The sequence below is a fragment of the Olea europaea genome, chromosome 12, assembly GCF_002742605.1.
Source record: "Olea europaea var. sylvestris chromosome 12, O_europaea_v1, whole genome shotgun sequence".
Lineage (NCBI taxonomy): Eukaryota > Viridiplantae > Streptophyta > Magnoliopsida > Lamiales > Oleaceae > Olea > Olea europaea.
In genome coordinates this window covers 21,342,487-21,367,475 of record NC_036248.1, presented here as the reverse complement: position 1 = coordinate 21,367,475, position 24,989 = coordinate 21,342,487, and the positions used below count along the sequence as shown (strand labels likewise).

The window sequence follows — 24,989 nt, the reverse complement described above, 5'->3', positions numbered from 1 at the left end:
ATATTTTCACCAAAGGTTGATTCTTACCAAATTTCATGAGAAATTTTCCAAGTTGAGCTCTATCAACATTTTCATACCAACTTGAGGAGGGTTGGAGAAGAGAGATATTTTAAGGATATTTGCTAATATTGGAGAATATGTTTTGGTGATTTGAATGATGACAATTGAAATATTTTCATGATTTGTTTATCTTCATTCCTTGATTACTTCATCCTTAACAAGGCAACCTTAATGTAATATGACTATATGCGTGTCCTTATAAGCTCCAAACATAAATACAATACAATAGAATCTCCTCTCTTCTTCCATAAATGCAAGTTTGCCACAATGACACCAAACCGCGCAAGTCTCTGTGTACTTCTTTATTAGTGTTGTTCGTTATTGAATTCTTCAATTGCCCCCACCAAAAGACCAATTAGTTGACCCTATTGATATCAATTAAGCAAACTCCATAATATGGGCGCATAAGCCTCTGCGTATCATGCAATGATCTACTTCCTCGATATAAATATATTGAACTCATAACCAACGATTTTTTTTATCAATACAAATTGGACATTACAAATTCAGCAGCTTTTCTATTTAGAACTTGACAATCTTAGTAATAGTAATCCCGAATTCATAACACCCGAATTACGTCCCTTCGAAGACAAAAACACACACACACACACACACACACACACACACACACACAAAGATACAGAAGCAGAAAACAATTTTGAGAGTATAAAACATGAACTTTTAGCCACTAAACAGTAAGGAGCATCACTATCACTTGCTCCTCGAACGACTATTCAACATCCATCCGGTATAAGTACAACAGATCCAGATGTTTTTCGACTCTCGAGATCAGCATGTGCTTGCGCTGCCTGAGATAAAGGGTATGTATGATTTACACGAACTTTCAGAAAACCCGACTCAACATTGGCAAATACCTCTCCAGCAGCTTCCAGCAATTCGTCCCGAGTCACATTGTAATGCTTCATGGTAGGCCTTGTCAAGAACAGAGATTTTACTGCAATAGCTGACAATGGCACCGGGTCTGGTGTACCAGATGACTGGCCAAAACTCACCATGCATCCACGAAGCTTTAAGCAAGCCAATGATCCCTATTCACAAAATTCCCGGTTACAGAGTATCTTAGGCGAAGCTTAGAAAGAAGTAATAGTAAATTACAAGGTTCTGCTTTGCCAAGAGAATTTTAGTAAGCTTGGCCAAAGATGATGTCAGTAAATACAATTAAACAACTAGTAAGTGTATCATACCAATATACACTATCAAAAATAAACGAAGGCTTCCAAAGCAAGTTTATACACTCTAAGTTACCAAATAGGGACACAAACATTCTGTCACTGCATTCATTCTTTTGTTTGATTGTCATTTATAACTATCTGTCACAATGTAACTTACAGTGATATCATTACCTCGAAAGTATCTTTTCCAACAGAATCATATACGACTTCAACTCCTTTGCCTGAAGTTATCTCATTGACGCGGGTAACAAAATCTTCTTCTTTGTAAATTATGACATGGTGACAACCATCATCTTTGGCTTGGGCTGCCTTCTCTTTAGTCGAGACAGTTCCAATAACTGTTGCACCAAGGGCATTTGCCCATTGGCACAGTAGAGATCCAGTTCCACCTGCTGCTGCATGAATAAGGATTGTGTGTCCTGGTTCAACCTGTACAATTAAAAAACATAATGGATACGTGAAGAGCAGGAGAAAACTGCAACATGAGAAGAGGTGATCAACAGAGTTGCATCACTAGTGATTCAGTTACCAATGTGTGCAGCGTATATTTATTGCATGTTTGGCAAAGCTTTAATTTTAATTAAGTTGGTCAAACTTACTTTTTACACACTAATTCTGTAGGACACAACTTATAAGCACTTAAAAGCTCTATCTTTAAGCAGAAGACTCTGCTTCTACTTTATCCTCAGAAACTGAATCAGAAAACAGTCTCTGCTACATAAATCATCTTATTGAACTATAAGTTGAACTAAGGCCAAGGCCTAGCTCAAGTAATAACAGGGTTCGAGCCTCTTTGGAGGGAAGGGGTGAAATCTTTTGATCCCCTTTAAAATAAAAAATAAAATAAAATAAAACCTAGAAGTTGAACTATGACTTTATAAAGCCAAGTGTGCGCATAAAAATTGCAGCCTTCTTGCAAAAATACCTAGCTAGGATAATAACGATATCGATTAGGATTTAACAGGCTGACCATGATAATGGCTATAATGTAACAGGCCCATGGATTTAGGGGAAATTGAAGCATTTGTTCCAACTTATTGAAGCAGTTGCAAACTGGTTCACAATCTATTATTTTGGCATTTAAATCCCATCCTATAATTTCTGTAGCACTGTGGTCCAAATAAACGGAAACCGTCCATATAACTATGAAACACAGGAGTCTCGTGTCACATTTCTTGAGGGAAAAAATGGAAAAACATATAATTTGAAATTGTGAATATAGGATAAATAGAAAATCAATCGGAAGGAAAAAAGACAACTAACACCACCACTCTTCAACCCGGCCAATGCAACCACCACAACTACTCTCTACGGATGACCAAGGCAGCCAACACAACTACCTGTCTTCAGGCAGCCAATTCAAACACAAACAGGCGGCCAATGCCGGGCCGCCACCAACACCACCACTATCTGTGCTCCCGTGTCCCCTGCCCCAGCCCCACCGTGTCCTCCATATCCATTCCCAATCCCAGATCATTACTTCCTCTATCATAACTTGTAAGTCCCACCCCTACCCCAAGCCCCCCTTCTTCTATGATTTTTGGATCCCCACACCACTACTCATCGCCACTAGGGGCAGTCCCCCTTCTTCCCATTCCAACTTAATATCAAAAAACACAATAATCCAGTTATGGTCAATCCTCCAAAAAAAAATTATTAATTAACGCAAATATGCATTTTAAACCAGTTGACACGCACCTATATGCATTCAATTCATGGAAATTTGGTTGTATATATGTATTTAATGTAAATCTAGTCTTGGTCCTACAGATGCATTTTCTTCACGTAAATCTGGTAGGAGTTTATTGGTTTTTGAGGTGTTGAACTAAGAATCAATTTCGTCTTTTGGTGTAGTCCATGCTGCCACCACTACAGCTTCGAGATTTCAGTATGTATATTGGCTGGATTTTGGGTCACGAATTTGATTACAGAAGGGGAAGGATCCGCAGGCAGCAGGTGGGGAGAGGAATCGCCGGCGGCACTGGGGTGGAGGGGTAGGGTCGGTGTAAGTTTTTGGAGAACATGAGACATTTCATTAAATCTTTTTTATATTATTATTATATAGACAGGGGGACCACCATGGCTTCTTTCATCTCAAAAATCCATACATACCTTATCAATGTATGGACAATTATCTCTCGACCATGGGTTTAGGTTCAGCCTTAACGGGGAAAAGAAAATGGAGCACCTAAGGTTTTGCTATTATTGACCTGGAATTCGACAGAAGCAATGAGAAATAGGTACGAAAAATGAATAATACACAATTAAATAATGGAAAATTCAATATAAAAACAGTATCAAGAATGAAAGTGGCCAATTAGCACATACAATGCGCCCAATCGCTTTTCGAGGATTTTCATAACCCTATGCTAGTCCTTTTAATATTGCTTACTTAACAGACTTTTGCGCAACAGGAATGATAGCTTTTGGATAGATTGGGAACCCATTTCTACTAAGTGAATAAATAGATGTATTTAAAGCTACTCTACATTGATATGTAAATATTTTATAACAACTCATCTAATAAGCTGCAGTGATAATAGGGTCTCCTCACACACAAGGCCTACACGGAAAGAGGGAAATCAGCGACTTATTTTGAGACATACTTTGAAGCAACGCCGAAGTAGGTACTGGGCAGTCATTCCCTTACACAAGACGGATGCTGCTAAAATAGGATCAATAGATGAAGGAAGGGGAACCACTTTTTCTGCAGGAAGGATCTGCTCTTCAGCGTATGCACCCATTACATTAGCAGCAACTAGATCTCCAACTTTTATTCCAGTTACCCCAGGACCCACTGCATTAACAACACCAGCGGCCTCCACACCTGCATCAAATTTATATTAGCTTTCAGTCATCAAGTGAAGGTAAATGGCCTTTAGCGTTAAGGAACATGATAATAAAAGGGCAGTGGTATCATAATTTCAGTTTGTGGATATTTGATTCATATCTGAACCTTTGGTCGTGACTTGAGAATGCATACTTATGGTATTGACGTGTTAAGCAAATACAGAGAAAATTAACATCAGGCACTTAACAACTTGACAGATTGTATTGAAATTCAAGCTGAGATAAACTTATACCATGAAGAACCTGTCTAATTGCTTTGTTTTAAACAACATAAAGAATCAATTCCAGTTCAATTACGAAGATCTGTCATGTTCATCTAAATACTAATTTTCATGATAATAAAACTCGTCAGAGGGATTTATTCTAAATAATCTTCCACAATTGTAGAAGGAATTCCAGTAACATAAATTCACATTATGCTGTGCTAGTAAAAAAGAAAGCAAACAAGATAACATCAAACCTGGTGTATAAGGCACTGCAGAAACTTTGTAAACCCCTTTCCGAAAATATACATCGATAAAGTTAAGTCCAATGGCCTTAATTTTCACTCTGATCTCTCCATCCTTTGGCTCCCCTATTTCCACATCCTCCCATTTTAGGACCTATCGTAAAGGAATACACTGTAAGCATAAATTCTTTTGTACTCAAACACAAGCAATAACAGTAACTAATACCATATTTCTATCCTATGAATTGGGGTCTAGAAGTAGGAATAAGAGAAGAGAAATCAAGTCATAGTGGCAACAAGAGAATATGAATTTAACAAGGAGACACAACAATATAGTTTTGAGTTAGGAAATCCTTCAAGGGTGATTTTTCCAATTTGCGACCTTTTTTTTCAGTTTAAAAAGATTACTGCCGATCACAATTCAACAAGGGTTCAAGATATTCTTGCTAATTTTATTATTGGACCTTCTGGAGATCTACAGTCTGCATTTGAATGCAAAGCAGGAATAACAAGAACTGCCGCTTTACGTTTGGCGTTACAGAATTAGGGCTTTAAAATTAGAATTACATAAACCGATCTAATTCAAATTTGTTCTCTGCAAGCCAAAATCACAATTCCAAGTTCCTATTCTAAGCCATTAATCGCCAAGCAGTATCACTACAAGTTCACGTAGTAAGAAAGTAATCTCAACATATAATTGACCCAATAAAAAAATTTAGTAAACTGGTTAAATGATCAACCCAAAACAATACCCAAAAGCCAAAATCCCCTCAGACAGAAATCAGAAAACCTATATTCCTTGATCACATACTTGATAGTAAAAAAAGGCTATAACATGTAGCAATAAATTACCACAATACGAGGGGGGAATGGGATACCTCAGGGCCACCAAGTTCATGGACCCGAATGGCTTTAACCATTTTCAGTGCTGCTGTTGCAAGCGCAAATAGGTTTTGCTTCTGCCTTTCTTTTTGATTATAAGTACAAGAAGATTTTTTCGGGAGAATCTTTTGATTATAAGCGCAGAGATAAAAGAATTTTGTAGAAGACAATGACACTCCCCATGTCTGTAGCTATGTACATCTATACGGGCTACGGTGGATGCATTGGTGGGTTCAACCGTTCAAGTGGAACTGGGAAAGGGAAAAAATCACAACTGTATTAAAGTTTCATGCCCAATTTAAAAATTTCGAGATCACATATCAAAAAGTTTATGTTTCAAAATTCAAATTTCAGGTGATAAATAAATAATCAAAAATATTTTATTAATTAAATATATTAAGAACACAATTATACAATAAATTTTGCTAATTGTACAATCGACGTTAATAACCCCGGTTGACAACCTCATCATAGGAGGGAGGCCTATGATTTTTTTTATTCATCGTCTCCCATGTGTGTGATTGTTAATCGAGGGTCGGTTGTCAATCCCAATTGTATATATAGCATGGCCGATTATACAATAAATGGGTCATAACTTATTTATTGATCACATATTATCAAATTAATTGATTACAGATTATTTCTTGGTTACAGATAAAAAATTTTATAGATCACAAATTATTTTATTGTCATAGATTAAAAATTACATAAGTTACAATTTATTTATCGGCCACAAATCAAAAAATTAATATGTCACAATTTATTTATCAATCACAAATTTTATAGGTCACAATTTATTTCATGATTATAAGTTGTCAAATTAATTAGTCACAAGTTATTTTTCAATCACAAATTATCGAAGTATTTAACTTACCAAATAATCGTCACGATTCCAAATTTAATCACAATCACACTTTTTTTAGCTTACAAATTAACCAATGGTCACAACACTTAAATAATGATCACACTCTTCCTCCCACTCTACTGCTGTTGTAGCTACCACCACCATCGTTGTCATTGCCATCGTCACAGTCGCCACCATCACAACCACACCAACTCTCCACAACCGCCACCACCTCACCACCACTACACAGCTCACCATTGCAACCCCACAATTCCAAAACCACCACCACACCCACAACAACCAATAAACCACCATCACAACAATTGCACACATCACAACAACCGGAAAAAAAATCACTACAGCAACCATCGACCACATAAACCACCATAACATTAGGGAAATTAAACTCAGAAATAATAAGACAAAAAGAGGGAGAGTGAGAGCGAGAAGGAAATAATAGAGTTGAGCCCCTGTGGATCAACCACTGTTAGATTAGAAGCAACGGTGATGGGCCATTGATGTTCGCTAAGCACAAATTGTGATACCACGATGGTAGTAGCATATTTTTCCTAGATTTTCTTTCTCCAAATTGTCTTTCCATAGATTGTACAAAATCCCTTTTTTTTTCTTTTTTCTTTTTTTTTCTGTGTGTTGCGGTGACATTGCTGCAGAGATAGAGGTGAGACGTGAGAGCCGCTGCTACACCGACGTCGTCATTACATTCGAGACTCCACCAAACATTTCAATGCGTCGATGGTCACGGCAAGCAGCGCTGAGTGCTTAGTTCGAAGAAGTGTCGCCACTACATCGTTAATAGTAGCCAAAGTGGGTGCATTGTCGAGATTCGTCGAAGTGGTTGCATCGTGAAGAGTCACAAAGTGCATTGAAATTGATTTATTGGGTAGAGAGATGGGTTTGGTGAGCGGAGGTATGTAAATTTATTTACTTTTATAATATTGTTATTATATATTAATTACCTGATTTTTTCTTAATTAAACTTCTCACCTAATTTAGGAATAGTGATATTTAAAAACCTTGTTGGTGTGTAATTTCCATAAAGGGAAATTGACTCCAGGACGAAATTGATCACAATTGTTAGATTTTAAATTTTCTCTTTAGCTAACATGGAACAATGTTGAAGCTCCCAACAATGATATTATTTTTAATCCTTTATTGTAATTTTTTTCAAAAAAAAAATATTGATTTTGTTGGAATAGAATAATTAGTTGCAGTAGTGAACAAAACAATATAATGCAGAAATATAAAACTTATCGTCCGATCGAGTCTCGTGACCGCACGATGTCCTAAAGTGAAATTGCCCATCGATAATTGCTGCGACCTCCGTGGACAATCACTCCCAAGATACAGCGATCGTAAACCACTTGTGCAGCAATCATGAATGATTTTTCTAAAACTCTCAATTGTACTCCAGAATATATGTAAAAACCCGAATATAAGAAATTCAGAATATGAAAAGGAGGATTGATGCAAGATGATTTTTCTATTTTCTTTTTGTGTGTCTTTTTCCCAAAACGAGATATAGGTTTATATAGGCAAGATGGAAGTAACAGTATTTACCATGTTAATGCAGAATTTTAATGACTGAGTAGTGGGTGTTTTAATGGCTGTTAGTGGGTTGTTACAAAAACAAACAGTTATAAAATACTGGCTAATTTTACCAATTAAATAATAAAGAGAAAAAATCATTTATTTTAGTCAAGGAAGCCTAATAGCCCAATGCCCCAATCAAGACATTTTAATATCTGCGTGGGGAGTGACTCAAACCCCTGACGTCCCGCACAAATGTCACATTTCCCACCACTTTGGCACTTTATCTAATTTGATTATTTCTTTCACATTTTATATTTATACCATAAATATATAACAATCCTCCACATGAAAGAAATAAGATAAATGAAAATATTACTCTGGAGTACGGTAGAAATCATGCAGGCTTAGGTGTCTATCGATTTGAACCTTGGCTTTGTATATTCTATCGAGCTTACTAACTATAGAGTGAACTACGTCTTGAACTCTACAATTATAGTTGCAAACTGAGACAATAGAATACACACATGATTTCTAGAACAATCATTGAGTTCTCGCGGTTGTGTTCATTCCAGCCGTGAACTTTCCCAATTTCTTTGAGTGCTCTAGAGAATTTGCCTCAATTCTCATATGAAGCGGCCCCATCCCACACTCAAATAGGTGCTACTATCAAGAGTGCACTGTATTTAAACACCCCACTGAATATCAGCTATAGTAAGCATTAAGAGTATTAGCTCATCCTCTAATCTATACAGTTGGTACTGCGCATCATAGGGAGGGGTTTGGAATAAATCCAATGTAGTACCCCCACAGACCACTCCAATAACTTTGTTGTCCCATTGAACCTTGACCATGGGATCTCCAATTGCAAGGTTGGGTTTCCATTATAGGTGATCTAATAAATAATAGGTTTTAGCCCCATCCCCCTCAATGTTTGTTGAATTAGCTCTCTAGCCAATCTTTTGGTTAATAGGTCAGCAATGTTATCACTTGATTTCACATAGTCAATAGCTATAATCCAATCCTTAAGCAGCTGACGCATAGTATTGTGCCTCCTACGAATATGTCTAGACTTTCCATTGTAGGATGAATTTTGAGTTCTTGAGATAGCTGCTTGACTGTCACAATGTATTGAAATAGTTGGAAATGGTTTAGACCACAAAGGAACATCCATAAGAAAATTCTTTAACCATTCAGCCTCCTCACCTACCTTATCTAAAGCTATGAACTCAGATTCCATAGTAGATCTAGCAATGCAGGTTTGCTTAGTGGATTTCCAAGAAACAGCACCGACTACTAATGTAAATACATATCCACTTGTAGATTTACTTTCATTGGTATCGAAAATCCAATTAGCATCACAATATCCCTTTAGTATAGTAGGAAATCTGGTATAATGTATTCCCCAGTCTAGAGTGTATCTCCAATACCTCAAGACTCGAAAGAGAGCATCCCAATGTTCATTGTTAGGATTACTAGTATACCTGCTAACTCTACCGACAGTATATGTTATATCAGGTCTTGTACAGTTCATGAGATACATGAGACTGTCGATTACTTTAGCATACTCTAAAGCGGAAACACTAGGACCTGAATGTTTTCTCAAATGACGGCTTGCATCATAAGGTGTTTTAGCAGGAATACAGTTGTATTGATTAAACTTCTTAAACACTTTTTTTACATAATGTGATTGGGTCAAAATAATTCCTTCAGAATGTTTTACTATTTTGATTCCTACAATAACATCAGCAACACCCAAATCTTTCATTTCAAAGTGCTTGTTCAGAAACCGCTTAGTTTTATTAACCACATCTAAACTAGTTCCCATAATCAGCATATCATCAACATATAAGCAAATTATCACACCACAATTATTTTCAAATTTACTATATATGCATTTATCTGCTTCATTTATCACATAACCACTTGATGTCAAAAATGTATCAAATTTTTCGTGCCATTGCTTAGGAGCTTGTTTAAGGCCATAAAGGGATTTTTTAAGTCTACATACTTTATCCTCAAGACCTTCTACGACAAATCCTTCAGGCTGATCCATATAAATCTCCTCTTCTAAGTCTTCATTTAAAAATGCAGTCTTGACATCCATTTGATGTATAATAAGATCATACAGTGAGGCAATTGCAATTAACATCCTAATAGAAGTAATCCTAGTAACGGGTGAATAAGTATCAAAGAAGTCAACTCCTTCTTTTTTTTATAGCATTTAGCTACAAGTCTTGCTTTATACTTATCAATCGAACCATCAGATTTAAGTTTTTTCTTAAACAACCATCTACACCCAATTGTCTTACATCCTTAAGGTTAGTCCACTAACTCCCAAATATTATTAGATATAATTGAATCATATTCACTATTTACAACTTCCTTCCATAATATAGAATCTGGTGAAAACATAGCTTTACCAAAAGTACTAGGATCATCCTCTACTAAGTAGGTTATAAAGTCAGGACCGAAAGAAGTAGTGGTCCTAGGTCTTTTGCTTCTTCTAATTTCAGCTTCTTCTAATTTAGATGGCTCCTCTCTAACACTAGGAGGAATACTAAAAGAACTGCTTCATCCTTCAGACTTTTCTTTAAATAGAGATCTATTTTCAAAAAATTTAGCATCTCTCGTTTCAAATATTGTGTTCTTTTCAATCAAATTATTTTTAGAGTCAACGACTAAAAATCTGTAGGCATTACTATGAAAAGCATACCCTATAAAAACACAATCAACAGTTTTCGGACCAAGTTTAGTTCTCTTAGGTGCTGGAATAGAAGCTATAGCTAAGCACCCCCACACTTTAAGATATTTATATGAAGGTGTTCTACCCTTCCATATTTCATAAGGAGACTTATTATTTTTCTTACTAGGAATTCTGTTAAGAATATAACATGCAGTAAGAAGTGCTTCCCCCCACATGTTAAAAGGTAATCCAGAAGAGCTTAGCATTGATATGACTATATCCTTAAGGGTTCGATTTTTCCTTTCAGCTACACCATTAGATTAGGGAGAATAAGGCGAAGTAGTCTCATGAATAATACTATTCTCAACACAAAATTTATCAAAATCTCCTATATATTCTCCTCCCCTATCAGATCTTAAAACTTTAAAAGTTTTGTCTAGCTGATTTTTTACTTCAGTTTTATAGGAAATAAATTTTAAATAGCTTTCATCCTTACTCTTAAGTAGATAAATATAACAATATCGAGAATAATCATCAATGAAAGTTAAGAAATATTTATTTCCACCACGAGTAACATATCCTTTTAAATCACATAAATCAGAATATATCAAACTTAAGACCGAAGTAGTCCTATCAACACGAGGAAATGGTTTTCTAGAATATTTAGATTCAACACACGTTTCACATTTTGAATTTGGACAATTATCGATTTTGGGAATGTTTCCCAAAGTCATTAATTTTTTAATGGAAGTTTTATTAACGTGTCCAAATCTAGCATGCCACAAATCATAAAAATCCAACAAGTAAACGGAAGAGCTAACTTTATTGTTAATCACAGAGACATTGAGTTTAAACAGACTCTCATCTGCATACCCTTTCCCAACAAAGGAACCACCCTTAGACAGTACAACTTGACCACTTTCAAATACAATATTAAAACCCTTTTTGACTAAAATAGATCCACACACTAGATTTTTCCTAATATCAGGTACATAAAGGACATCCTTCAAATTAAGGATATTTCCATAAGTAAATCTAAGCGTCACAGTTCCTTTCCCCTCGATTTTGGAGGAGGAAGCATTGCCCATGAACAGACATTCTCCATCACTAGCGAGAGTGAATGAAGAAAATGCACCTCTCATCCAACAAACATGCTTGGTAGCTCCAGAATCTACCCACCAGTCTGTCATGTTGCTTACTAGATTCACTTCTGTCACCATAGCAGAGAAATTCCCATCTTCTACCACATGTGCCTGATGCTTTACAGCTTTTCATTTCCTATTTCTGCAATCCTTTGCAAGGTGACCTAGTTTACCACAGACAAAATAGTCACCAACAATTTTATTTTTAAACTGGGGCTTAGACCGATTGTTCTTTCCTACAAATTATTTTCCTTTGTTTCTGCCTTTAAAATTCTGATCCCTTGTAAAATTTCCAATTAGTTTCTTAGTCCCAGAACTTCCTTCAATAAGATTAGCCTTGGTATCAAAGTCTGGCCTTTCTTTACGTTCTGCCATTCTATTGTCCTCCTCGATTCTAATCCTGATAATCAGATCCTCTAAGGACATTTCTTTTCTCTTATGCTTCAAACTATTTTTATACTCTTTCCAAGAAGATGACAATTTTTCAATTATAGCTGACACTTGAAAGCCTTCACAGATTTTATATCCTTCAGCAATAATTTCGTGAATTATAATCTGCAATTCTTCAACTTGACTAACCACAGTTTTAACATCATTCATTTTAAAATCTAGAAACTTTCCCACAACAAATTTCTTGGTTCCAGCATCTTCTGTAGCATATTTCTTTTCTAATGAATTCCATAGCTCTTTTACAGATTTACACGAGTAGTAAACATCATACAGATCAAAAGTCAAATAATTCAAAATATAATTTCTGCACATATAATCCTTATGTTCCCAATTAGCTAAATGCTCGATTTCCTTATCAGTAGGATTATCAGCAATTGTAAAATCGGGTTTATCTGATTCAATAGTATCAATGACTTTAAGTGTTGTCAAATAAAATCGCAGTTTCATTTGCCATCTCTTAAAATTCTTTCCATCAAAAAACTCAGACTTTTCAGAATACTTAGAAACAGATATATCTACGGTAGACATGTCAACTAATTATAAAGAAAATTTCACTTTAGATTGTTGGAATAGAATAATTAGTTGCAGTAGTGAACAAAACAATATAATGCAGAAATATAAAACTTATCGTCCGATCGAGTCTCGTGACCGCACGATGTCCTAAATTGAAATTGTCCGTCGATAATTGCTGCAACCTCCGTGGAAAATCACTCCTAAGATACAGCGATCGTAAATCACTTGTGCAGCAATCACGAATGATTTTTCTAAAATTCTCAATTGTACTCCAGAATATATATAAAAACCCGAATATAAGAAATTCAGAATATGAAAAGGAGGATTGATGCAAGATGATTTTTCTATTTTCTTTTTGTGTGTCTTTTTCCCAAAACGAGATATGGGTTTATATAGACAAGATGGAAGTAACAGTCTTTACCATGTTAATGCAGAATTTTAATGACTGAGTAGTGGGTATTTTAATGGTTGTTAGTGGGTTGTTACAAAAACAAACAGTCAGAAAATACTGGCTAGTTTTACCCATTAAATAATAAAGAAAAAATCATTTATTTTAGTCAAGGAAGCCTAAGAGCCCAAGGCCCGAATCAAGACATTTTAATATCTGCGTGGAGAGTGACTCGAACCCCTGACGTCCCACACAAATGTCACATTTCCCACCACTTTGGCACTTTATCTAATTTGATTCTTTCTTTCACATTTTATATTTATACCATAAATATATATCAGATTTTTCATCATATTTTATTTATATGTCAATGAGCAATTAATTCGAATATAATTTGAATAATTTAGAATTTTAAGCATTAATACCCGCGGCTTATTAAGCATTTGTTTGGTGGGGGATAAAAATTAAAATTTTAGAATATTTTGATAAAAGTTTTTGAAATATGTGATTGAAAAGTTGTGGGTCTCATAAAATATGTAGTTAAAATTGATTGTTTGACTTTGACTTAAATTAAAATCCAATTTAAATCAGTACCAAACATGGCCTAAATGTAATCATTATAAAAGCTAGAATGAATAGTCTCTTAAAATTTATTTTTAATAATCAACTCTTTAAAATAGAGAGTATCTTATATTTAGAGAATCTCTTGAAAATACTTTTATACTCTGATTCTTGATTTGGTTAAAGTGTAGCGAAGTCTTGCTTTGGTTGGTTGAAATTTTGAAGTTTTAGATGAGGTTTGAGTAGTTATAAAGTTACTAATTACCTTACGGGGTTTGTTTGACATATTTCTTGTTTCGACACTAGAGAAAATTGTTACTAAATGCCCAAATAAGAAGAAACCGAGGATACACTAGAAAATTAAGCATGATCGTCGGCTACTTGACCACATGGAAATTTGCAACATATGCCACAAGGGCACTACAGTCATTTTTCATAACAGCATCCCCATATTAACAATTTTTTTGCTGGAGATATTTTATTTTCGCAAATAAATGGAGTTATGTTATACGTACATTAAGGTATTCATAATGGTGTTCACCTTTCACACATGAAGGGGGCCCATTTCGAATAAATTATATTTTATTGAAAGTGAGTTCTCCTCTATGTGAGGAGGGTGGACACATTTATTTATACCGCATTATGTATAAGTAATATATTCCAAATAAAAGACTGACATAGAAAAATTTTAAGGAACCACAGACTAGTCGGTCCACCTTAAAATTTTGTTTTTTTAATTTATTTGTTCAATAATTTTTACGACCAAATTCAACTTTTGATACATTGATTATTAAGATCTGTTTGATTGTAAAGATGAAATTAAATTGTCTAGAAAAATAATTCCAGAAAATTGAATTGCCTAAAAATTATTTTTCTGAGAATTGTAAATTATTGTGTTTGATTTGTATAAATTTTCACTTGAAAAATGTTGAAATAAACATATTTTTTGGTGTTTGTTTGCCTTTGTTTTACATGAAAATTGTCAATTAAAGGGATAGAATTTATTGGTATTGGGGACAAAATTTGTTTCCATTGCCAAAAAAAAAAAAATCATTTATCTTTTGGTGTTCGTTTGGCTTTGTTTTACATGAAAATTGTCAATTGAAAAAAAAATATTTTTTTAATAGACGATTCTAAAATTATAATATAATAAACTATTTAGGGGGCTTTTGTTTATCATTTTTGTAAAAATGAGAATGAAAAATATAATTGTTATGGATACTACACAAGAGATAAAAATTCAAATTTGATAATTTGATGTGATTGATAACGATCATACTTTTCATTTTAATAGGAAAAAATAGGAAATAAACTGGGGTTTAATAATAATAAAATAGAGTTTATTGACCATTGAAATTCTAACATAATCAACGTCGACTCTAAACCATAAATGACATTAAAAGACATCTCTCATGCATTCACACAATTAAGAGCACATATGTTTGGCTTAACATAAAAAGCAGCTTTTCTCGACAGGGTAAGTATCAAGTGTGACAGTATTGTCGAGAAAAAAAACTCGTTCTTCTTTAAAAGAAGCACAACCAAACATGCTCTAATATGCACTGATGAAAAGTGAAAACACCTATTACTATGTATTATATAATCAAAGGTAGTTAACTAGGGATCTATAAGTAGCACCAGGCTGCCAACCAATCGGAATTACATTTTTCGCCACCAGGGTTTGGCCAGAATATTGAGATGTCAACCTGATTGAAAATGGAGGATGCAATTCTGTACCAGCATTCAATTGCCACACTGCACCCCATGATTGATTCATCTCCCACCATTCATCAGGTTCACTTGATGCTTGCAGCAGATCAACCCTAGCAAGATCTCCATCTCCTTCTTCGAACTCGACCACCACCGCGAAATACTCGTGATTGGACCCCGGATCCACATGGAACATGATGGTCTTCCCCGAATAATCACACGCAACCCTACCACAAAAATGATCAAGGCGGAGTCGTGATATTAAGGGTTTTAACTTTTAAATGTGACGAGAACATTAATTCCATTTTTTAGGAATTGAGAATAATGCTTGATAGTTTATGCATAGACCAGACCAAAATGTGACATGATATATGGAAGAGTTATTTTGTTGGCAAAAGGACACAAAACAACGAGAGAAAATATATATGATAGTCATTATAATTCAATAATTTATTTAAAAAAAATTTAACATTAATCAAATATTAAAAATTACAGAACCATTCGAACTGTCAAATCAAGATATTAACTCGATGCATTATGGCATATATATTAAAAGTTATTCATTCTATCACTGGAAAAAGTTCTAAATTATTTGTTAGCTTTTTTTATAAAAAGTTAAAGCCCGCTGTCAATTGTATTCCTAGTTAATGACCACCATTCCAATCTATCTATATTTTTTATTTATAGTTTCTTTAAAATTATGATTTCTTTAAAAATAAAAAGAAAGATGTTACATGTACATTGACTTCTATATAAGGATGTCCATTATGGACATCACGCCCCGGCCCACAGGCGCCTCGACCAATGTCGAGACGTTGATGAACACCCTTATGTAGAAGCCAATGTACAACAAGATTAATCCAAATAAAAAATATTAACGTTTTTTTTTTTTTCAAGTTTTTGAAACCTTTTTAGAGTTTTCGAAAAGTATTTTAGTTTTTGAAACATATTCGAAATAAAATGTTAGCCATTTTGAAATTTTCTTGCATCGTCGTTGGTGGTAATAGGCCGTCAACTTACCTTGCATATCGAATTTGTAATACTCCTGCATCGCGAAGTTTATTTTCTTCACCCGGGATGGCCATGGAACCAAATGCTGTTCCACTTAGATCGAAGTGAGCTGATTCCGATGCGCATGGGCCTCCGGGACAAAAATCAGTGATAACGACCCTCACCGGTTTGCCGGAACACATCGGGTGCTTTGTACATTTTATCTAACAATTATTGGAACATGAATATATTACACATATAAGAATGACAAAAACAATAAATATTAGATTTTATTATTTTAACTTGGTCATTATTTCTCTTAAGGATGGTTATCATATGTGTTTTTTTTTTTTTAAATACACTATTTTAATTATATTAAAGATCATTAACCTTTATCGTTATCAAATTTATATTCATAACTTTTTTGTCATTAATGATAAGAAAATTTTGTCCTTAATTTTGGTCTCCGTCCAAAAATGTTGTTAACATACTTTAAAATGAATGTCAAATATTTAATCACATTATGTAGTATTATTGGACTTTGTTACATGTATATTAAATTTTACATAATGAATTACATAATACCACATGTCACGCCATCATTTATCAGTTTGAAACACAATCAACTTTTTCAACAAATCTTTTTCCTCCATTTCATTTTATGTAATTCTTTATGTAAATTTTTTATGTACAAATAGTATAATCCAGTATTATTTGTTTTGCTTATTCAAAAATATTATGAGAAAGTGAGTCCTTTTACTCTATCTTAAAGAAAAGTTTAGAGAGAAATTATAATCAGGAACAATTTATATTAATTTGATAATAAGATTATCATGTCAAAAAGTTTAAGACATAAATGTGATAGCGTATAAAAATTATGAGCATCTCATGTAATTAAAATGTAGTCCAGTTATTGAAAACTATAGTATAAATATATTTATCTTTTCCCTAATTTAATAATTGGCTAATTGAAAGTTTTAGGTACAGTCCACACTATTGAATTGACAACAGGAAAGAAAAATGTTAAATGCATTAAAAACTTAACACGGTTGTGCTTATCGTTCATTCCAGTCTAATACTGTGTACTAAATATATCTCGAAAGTTTTTATAGAACTGGGTGATTTGTATATACCTTATAGCAAGCTCCACATTCCTTGCCTGAGTTGTAGAGGGATGGGCCAATTCCAGTGACAAGAGAAGAAAATGGTGCTTGTGACACTATGTTTCCATATCCGCAGGCTCCTCCTGCATGCAATGATATTATGTCACTCTTTAGTATACTTAAACATAAGCTATTCGTACACCATGACTACCTTACCGCTTTAAATCAACACGCTTATTTTATGTACACAAATTTCGTAAATGAGAAGAACCTTAACTTGAACTCAGGACTTTTATTACGATATTGAATCGTTTCATTTAAAAGTTTGAGTTGGTATGGAGGACGAACAAATGGATTTATTTAAACTTAATCTTTGACATACCGTCACTTCCGGCACCATCAGGGCTACCGTACCAAGTAGCGCCGGCGGATGACCAATGCACAGCTTGAGTGGATAGATTGAAATGTTTGGGTTTGAAGCAGAAGCACAGGTTGGAGAAACAAAAGAAGGCAAGTAGAATGAAGACAAGCATATGCGAAAAGGAGAATTGGGATAAACTTGCCATTTTTTGAGCTTCAAGTCACCACTCAAGGCAAGATAAACGGGTGCTTCTTCAATACTCACTATCACAAGCATTTATAGCATGTGTTCGTGTCAAATTAAAAGTTACTATTTTCTTTATTGAGTCAACTTCAAACATTAATTTTAACCACAAATTCACAACTACTATTGATTTATTTCTTGAGACCCAATACTATTCTTATTAAAAAGTTACTAATAATTTTATACGAAGACTACCTAGCTAAAAAAAAAAAAAAAAAAAGTGAATTATTCCTGTCAAGATGGCAGATTGACTAATTTGGGAATTGATTTCAACCACATATTTACAATTACTACGCATTTATTAACCATACATTTCGTGGGACTCAATACTAATAATCTTATAAATGTGTTAATAATTTTATTCATGAACACTACCATAGCTAAAAAAGAGAACTATTCCTATCAAGATGAATAATGCTATGCAGCCCCAATGGGGTTATAACCCTATTTTAGATGGCGCTTGATGATAGGCTGAATGAAATATGAAATTAAATGAATTATTTAATTTTACATATCATTTAATGTCACATTAATGCCACCTAAACTGGTGCACACCAATTAGGCCAAATAACATTACTCTATCAAGATTACAGCTTGACTAACTCGAGAAATTAAGCACAATAAATTTGTATTTGACTAATTAATTATTTAAAAAATGCATGTGACTTTGCTTAAATATCTTGGCAGTGCTTATAAGTAATTATATGCTTGAGTTTTATGAAATTAATGGATAATAAATGAATAGTAATTGCGATCTTACAAAATGTGTGAATAGAAAGTATGTTTAACTAGTTAAAACTATAATATAAGCTTTACTAAACATGAATAAGTCAAGGCAATAACATATCTGCAGGTAGAGTTAGGGACTTGCAAAAGGGTTATCGTGATTGTGTCTGAAGTCTATTTGTAAGATTAGTGCAATTACAAAGTGCAAGTTGAAATTTGTAGTTCTTATGGTTGTCCTTTCACAAAATTTTTGATACCTCGACAAATTATCTATTATTAGCTAGTGGGAAGAAGCCAAGATATATAATGTGCTGAGGTACCAAAAATTGTTGTGTATTCTTATTTGTTAAGAAAAATGAATACGTCTATGTCAAAAATGAAATTAAAAGGGCAATGGATTTGAACTCTTGAAGCGCAATACCCAATTAGACTATCAGTCTTGCTTACTAAACATTTAGTAACATATCTAGAGGTCACGGCTTATTTAGCCCGTTTGATAGCCATTATAAAGAAAAATTGAGTGAAAATAATGTTTTTAATAGTGATTTTTTGAAGAATGTGTTCTTAAAAAAAAGAATTGGGTTTATATGTAAAATATTTTATTATATGAATGTGTGATTGAAAATGAATATAAAAAATAAAGAGTTCTGAAAAAATGATTGTCAAATAAGGGCTTATTTGAATCAATAATGGAGACTTTGTGTCTTTAAGAAGAGAGATTTTACACGTACAGGTTCCTGCCAGGCAAGAAACAAGTGGGGGCGAGCCCTACAATTTTTTAAAAATACATGTGGGGCCTGCCCCCAAACAGTGAAGAGCCTATAAAGCCCTTGTGAAAACTGCACCTGTACGTGCAGGTTTTTTCTCTAAGAATAAATAGTCAAATAATAACAGCTTAGTTGACGTGATTTAACAAGATATTTTGAGGTCAAGTTTTGTAGCTAGATTCGTTGTCCATTTACAAAACTTGTATACGGCAATTGATGAAAATGGATTCGACCTTATTCAAGTCCAAAAGTAATTACCATAATCTCCACTTGTATAATTTCAAGCCATATTGTGGCTCAAGCCGCAGTCGATCATACAAGTGTCTGTCCCTTCAATATTTGCATGGCTTGGAATTTAGCCATTAGCATTAGTCATCAGTCTTAATCATTTCCTAATTATCTTATCGATACTTTGTCGACAGAATTGGCCCTTAAAGATTTTCCAAAACTTTATGTCTCATTTAAAATAAGATTTTCCTTAAAACCTGCCGTTGATGTTGGTTATTGATGTTTGAAATTATATATTCTTTCAATATTTTTAAATTTTAATCACAGGCTAAAAGTTAAGTTTGAATTTTAATCGTGTAATTTTCATGAATATATTCGATATGAGCACAATTCTTATAAATGATATGTAGCGATAGTAATGTTTAAAATTTGAAAATACATTTATCTGGGAAAATGTAAAAAATAAAAGATCAAAAGAATGAAACAAAGAAAATGGTTTTTATTTTTTGATATTTTTACTTGTAATTGTTAGCGCCCATTTGATAGCAATATTTCCCTCCAAAAAATTGATTTTTTTGACCGTTATTTCATTATTCCAGTTGTCGTTTTTTTATTTCTTCACTCATAGGTAGGACGCACTCTTCCTCTTTAAAAGTCAAAAAATCAATTTTCATAATCACTACCGAACAGACCCGTAGATTCCTAATTTTTCTAGTCTAGTCGAGTCGGTTGGTCCGATCCAATTTAATATAATATGGGGGTGACACTTGAATGATTTATTATTTATCAAAGATTAAAAAATGTTAGAGACTGATGTGTATATTGGTGAATCAACGGCTGACATTTGATCTGAATTTAATATGAAATAAAATACTTATACATTTGGTTTATTTAGTGAACATTATTTCAACTGTAATTAATAAAATAATTAAGCAGAGTTTTGGCATTAATGAATACAATTAATATATAAATCTTTGTGAGAGGGAAATCCCACCGACCGAATCCTATATTTCTATAATTACCACAAGTGCTCAACTTTTTTTCTTCTTTTTCGTCAAATCAAATGTAATACTCGCGGGCGTGATTTGAAATTCTTGTTCTTGTTTGTTTTGGTTGTGATTAGAAGTAAATTAAATAAGTTACTTATTCTTTCAAATATAATTTTTAACAAAATATAATTTTAATCAAATATAGGAGATCATGCTTGGCTATGTTTATAAAGTTTAGGTTCAAGTAAATGAGTGAATTTAAAATAAATAATTGTTTATTGATCAAATTTGAAAATAAATAAGTTATTTCTTTGAATGTAATGTAGAAGAACTTTCAAAATAAATAAGTTTTACTTAAAAGTGAAAAAAAAAATAATGCATTCATAAATGTTTGGAATTAAAAAGTTAGTATTTCTACTTGTCGACCGTGAAGATTGCGTGAAATGTTGGAAATAACGAATTTATTTAACTTTTTATACTCAACAAAGGTGACTTGATTTTTTATGAAAATCATAACTTATTGTGATATCACGTCGAAGTCACTTATGTAAGAGCGTGAAATATTAAAAAAAAAATTATTTAATTACATATATAATCATTGGAGCCTTAGACTGTTTCAAATCTTACAAATGCATGATTATGAATTATGATAATGTGATAATTCCGTCATGTCAAAAAGCTACTGCTTGATAATAACATATTGTTAATATAATCATATCATTAATTAAGCAAGAAAAAAAAATCACAATCTTCACATATTTTGTTAACTAGTAGTATTTTTTTTTTTTAACATTTCCTAAAGGAAAGTTCTACAAGTACAGCGGAATTCTTCACAGAATTCCTATAGATGCTGTGATGGCAGAACCTAATTAGAAGGTTTTTTTTTTTTTTTTAACAATCGATGAAACTACGCATCCCCTGTGTGGATTCCGTGAACATATTCTTGTACGTGTAGCATTACTCTTCCTTAAATCTGATTTTTACCTAACAAATGCATGGTCGCATGTTGACGCAAAAAATTAGAGTTTGTGGTGCTCATTTTTTTTTATCGTCACAATATCTTTCTCTTAATTATTCTATTCCTGGCTATGGGTAATCGGTGGAGTTTTTTCGAAATATTGGATATCTTGATTATATATGATACAATTGAGGTGAAAAGATGGATGAGGCTGCTTAGGCTCGGAAGTAGATTGGAAAGAATCCACCGGAATAATTTAAATGGAGTTCCCCGGAGAATGAACTCCGGGAAGGTGCTGCGTTTGGGAAGGATGAATTGCTCCCGAAAAGGAATCTATTGATTCTCTCTCAATTGGTTGGACCGTAGGTGCGATGATTTACTTCACGGGCTCCTCGTTCAATTCTTTCAAATTCATTTGATCTTTTTCCGTGTTCGAGAATCCCCTCCCTCATTTCTTGGTGTCAAAATAGGATATGTGGTAGAAAAATGGAAGATCTATTCTCTTTTTTTTTTCCAAAAAAAATAAAATCATCTTGAAGATTGTGTAATGCTTACTCTGAAACTGACAGCAAAAGCAATAAAAAATCCAATATAAAATATTATTTTCAAGGCCACAGGATAAGATTGATTGGCTAATATTTCTAAATTTAACTCATCTAGCATGGACTTGAATAGTTAAGGTCTTACATGATCCTAGGAAAGATGAAGAAAAGTAAAAAATATATTTTTGGAGAGAATTTCAAATAATCATAGACCTGTGACACAAATACAATCATATTTTAATAGATAATACCAAATTGAAATCCAAATAAGTTTCTTCCATGTCATTTCTAATTGGAATAATGTGCCTCTAGCAAAATCCGAGGCCTCCAAATAAGATTTCTTCCATGTCACAACTAAATCGAATAATGTGCCTCCAGCAAAGTTCCATCTCTTCCACTATCTTGGTCCTGTCACTTAAAATGCTAGAGAATTATCATACTTCACCATAAAAAGTATACACATATATAGAATCAACACATTCTACTAATTTCACTTGCTCACCGAAAAACCTTGCTAAAATTATATTGCAACCAATGACTTGGCTTTCTCGGAGGTTCACAAGCAATCGACGTAAATCCCACCACACACCCTGTCAGGGGTGGAGTCAGGATTTTAGTTCAGTGCGGGCAAAAATTTTTCGACGACGAATGTCGAGATTTTGGTCATGGATTTAATGACGATAAAAAAATAAAATAATAGTACATCAATACTAAAAACGCCATAATTTATATATTACACTTGTTCTTTGCGAATTTTCATACTTTGATATCGTTGTATAATAATTTCATTAGCGAGCCTCAAAAGTATATATTTCTCCACATAAACAATTGTGCTATCATTCATCCACTGATCACCCAATTAATACTAGGAGTGGGAGTAATTTGAGATGTCAAATGAATCACAAATACTGGAAGCAACTCACAAAACTCAATGCAATTCACATCACATAATCAATTCACAGTGCAATACGCCAATACCTATATATACCATTTGTCTAGTGCTTTTCACAATTTCACTTAATCAATTTACAATTCAATACTTCAATTCACAATTTCACATAATCAATTCACAATTTCACAATGCAGTATTTACTATTTCCAAATACTAGGCAACTTGAACTTGCAATCACAGATTCCCAGAGAGCCAGAGCCCAGAGGCAACAATGAACTGGTGGTCCACTGGAAGTTTGTGCCGTTTCGAGCAATTAAAGACCAAAGTGCTAATTTCATATGTTAAAAAAAAACAAATATTATTACAATTTACACAAATTGAAATAACAATAAAAAAATAAGGGAAAAAAAATTTGAGGCTTCGCCTTTTGCTTTCTGGAATCTGGCTTCTTCTTTTGTCGGCTCGGCTGGTTGGCGTTGGCACTTGGCGGAGCTGAGGATGTAGAGTCGAAGTCGGAGATGTGAGAAATGTCAAGATGAGAGCTTAGAGTAGGAGATATACAATAATAGGCTGTGGAAGAGGGAAAGGGAATGATGGTCGTACTGTGACGACTGTCGGAGACGACGGTTGACGGAGAGGGAAGGCAACGGTGGGCTTTGTCACTGGTGGAGAGGGAAGTGGGTGGCGAAGTGCGAAGTCATCACAGACAGAGTCACGAAGGGTAGAAATTTTGAACTGAATGAATGGGTTTGGGTCAACAATTGATTCAATTGAATTTTGATATGAATGGATCTAAAACGGGTCATGGCATTGCGCAATTGGACTTCTCTCTTTGGGTTGGATAGAGAATTGGGTTACTAGATTGAACAAACAAACCAACAAAAAAAATATATATATATTTTTGTATATACACATACATATTTATTTTTTTTTGGGCCCAAAGGTCCAGTGCAGGCAGCTGCCTGCACTGGACGTATAGTGGCTCCGCCCCTGCATCACTGCCAAAACAGTGTCTGCATGCAAAATTTGTGGATATCTAGTAATAATACATCCTCTATCATGACAACATATTTGCCAAATACATGACATAAATATGAACACATATTCTTTTCAAAGAATAGCCTCCTCTCATGGAGAAATGAGACACGTTAGCACCATAATTAATATCTCAATCTAATATTGAAAAATTAGTCAAGTCCACCCTTCCTTTTTGGATATTTTGTTTGAGTTGCCCATACTGTCCCTTTTTTTGGATACAGTAAGTGTATTATATTTAACTTGTGAAAGTAAAGTACAAAATCACAAGGGCATACTGTCAATTTCTTATGATCGTATTACAACAATAAGCGGAGCTTAGTTGAATTACCTGTTGCAAAAATACTTGTGTTAACGATGTACCCAAAAAATAGGTGGCAAATTCCATGTCACGAAAATATGTTCGTTAATTAGTTCATTCTAATTTCCAAAGTAACGAGGTATTAACTACGTAATTAATCTTACTCTTCATTACCTCAAAGACTCAAAGTAATAATTAATGTTCATAGTCCATTCAAGATTTAGATAATGTTTGCCTTTCAGTAACTTTTAGTTCCGCATCATCACAGTGTTAAACGTTAATGGATCCTATTCAATAACTTTTATTATTATCTTTAATATAATAAAGATAAAATGATCTTGACAAAATAAAGTGTCCGACTTTACTTAATGGTCATGACTATACTTAACAACTTGAGTACTCAATTTATAATAGAGGAAATTGTAAAAAATTTCCACTTTAACACGGTCATTTGCAAAAAATGTTCCAAATTTTCTCACTATCCATTTTGCAATAATTTATACCAAAATATCCTTGTTGGAAATTTCTAATTCCACACCAAAGACCCAGTCTCTAATCACCAAATATTTGATGTCAATG

The 24,989-nt window shown here is 33.7% G+C and overlaps 2 protein-coding genes across 2 annotated transcripts; both read right to left on the bottom strand.

Moving 5' to 3' along the window:
* Positions 1 to 557: 557 nt before the first annotated feature.
* LOC111406057 (2-haloacrylate reductase-like) lies at positions 558 to 5,681 on the bottom strand. The gene is made up of 5 exons (XM_023035247.1): positions 5,430 to 5,681; positions 4,564 to 4,705; positions 3,860 to 4,080; positions 1,425 to 1,682; positions 558 to 1,109 (listed from the first exon to the last, which is right to left on the bottom strand). The coding sequence occupies exons 1-5, from the start codon at positions 5,469 to 5,471 to the stop codon at positions 795 to 797; spliced, it is 978 nt and encodes a 325-aa protein (XP_022891015.1). The 5' UTR covers positions 5,472 to 5,681; the 3' UTR covers positions 558 to 794.
* A 9,275-nt stretch (positions 5,682 to 14,956) lies between these two features.
* Positions 14,957 to 17,960, bottom strand: LOC111407030 (putative expansin-B2). The gene is made up of 4 exons (XM_023036368.1): positions 17,751 to 17,960; positions 17,399 to 17,511; positions 16,296 to 16,489; positions 14,957 to 15,502 (listed from the first exon to the last, which is right to left on the bottom strand). The coding sequence occupies exons 1-4, from the start codon at positions 17,932 to 17,934 to the stop codon at positions 15,169 to 15,171; spliced, it is 825 nt and encodes a 274-aa protein (XP_022892136.1). The 5' UTR covers positions 17,935 to 17,960; the 3' UTR covers positions 14,957 to 15,168.
* Positions 17,961 to 24,989: the final 7,029 nt, after the last annotated feature.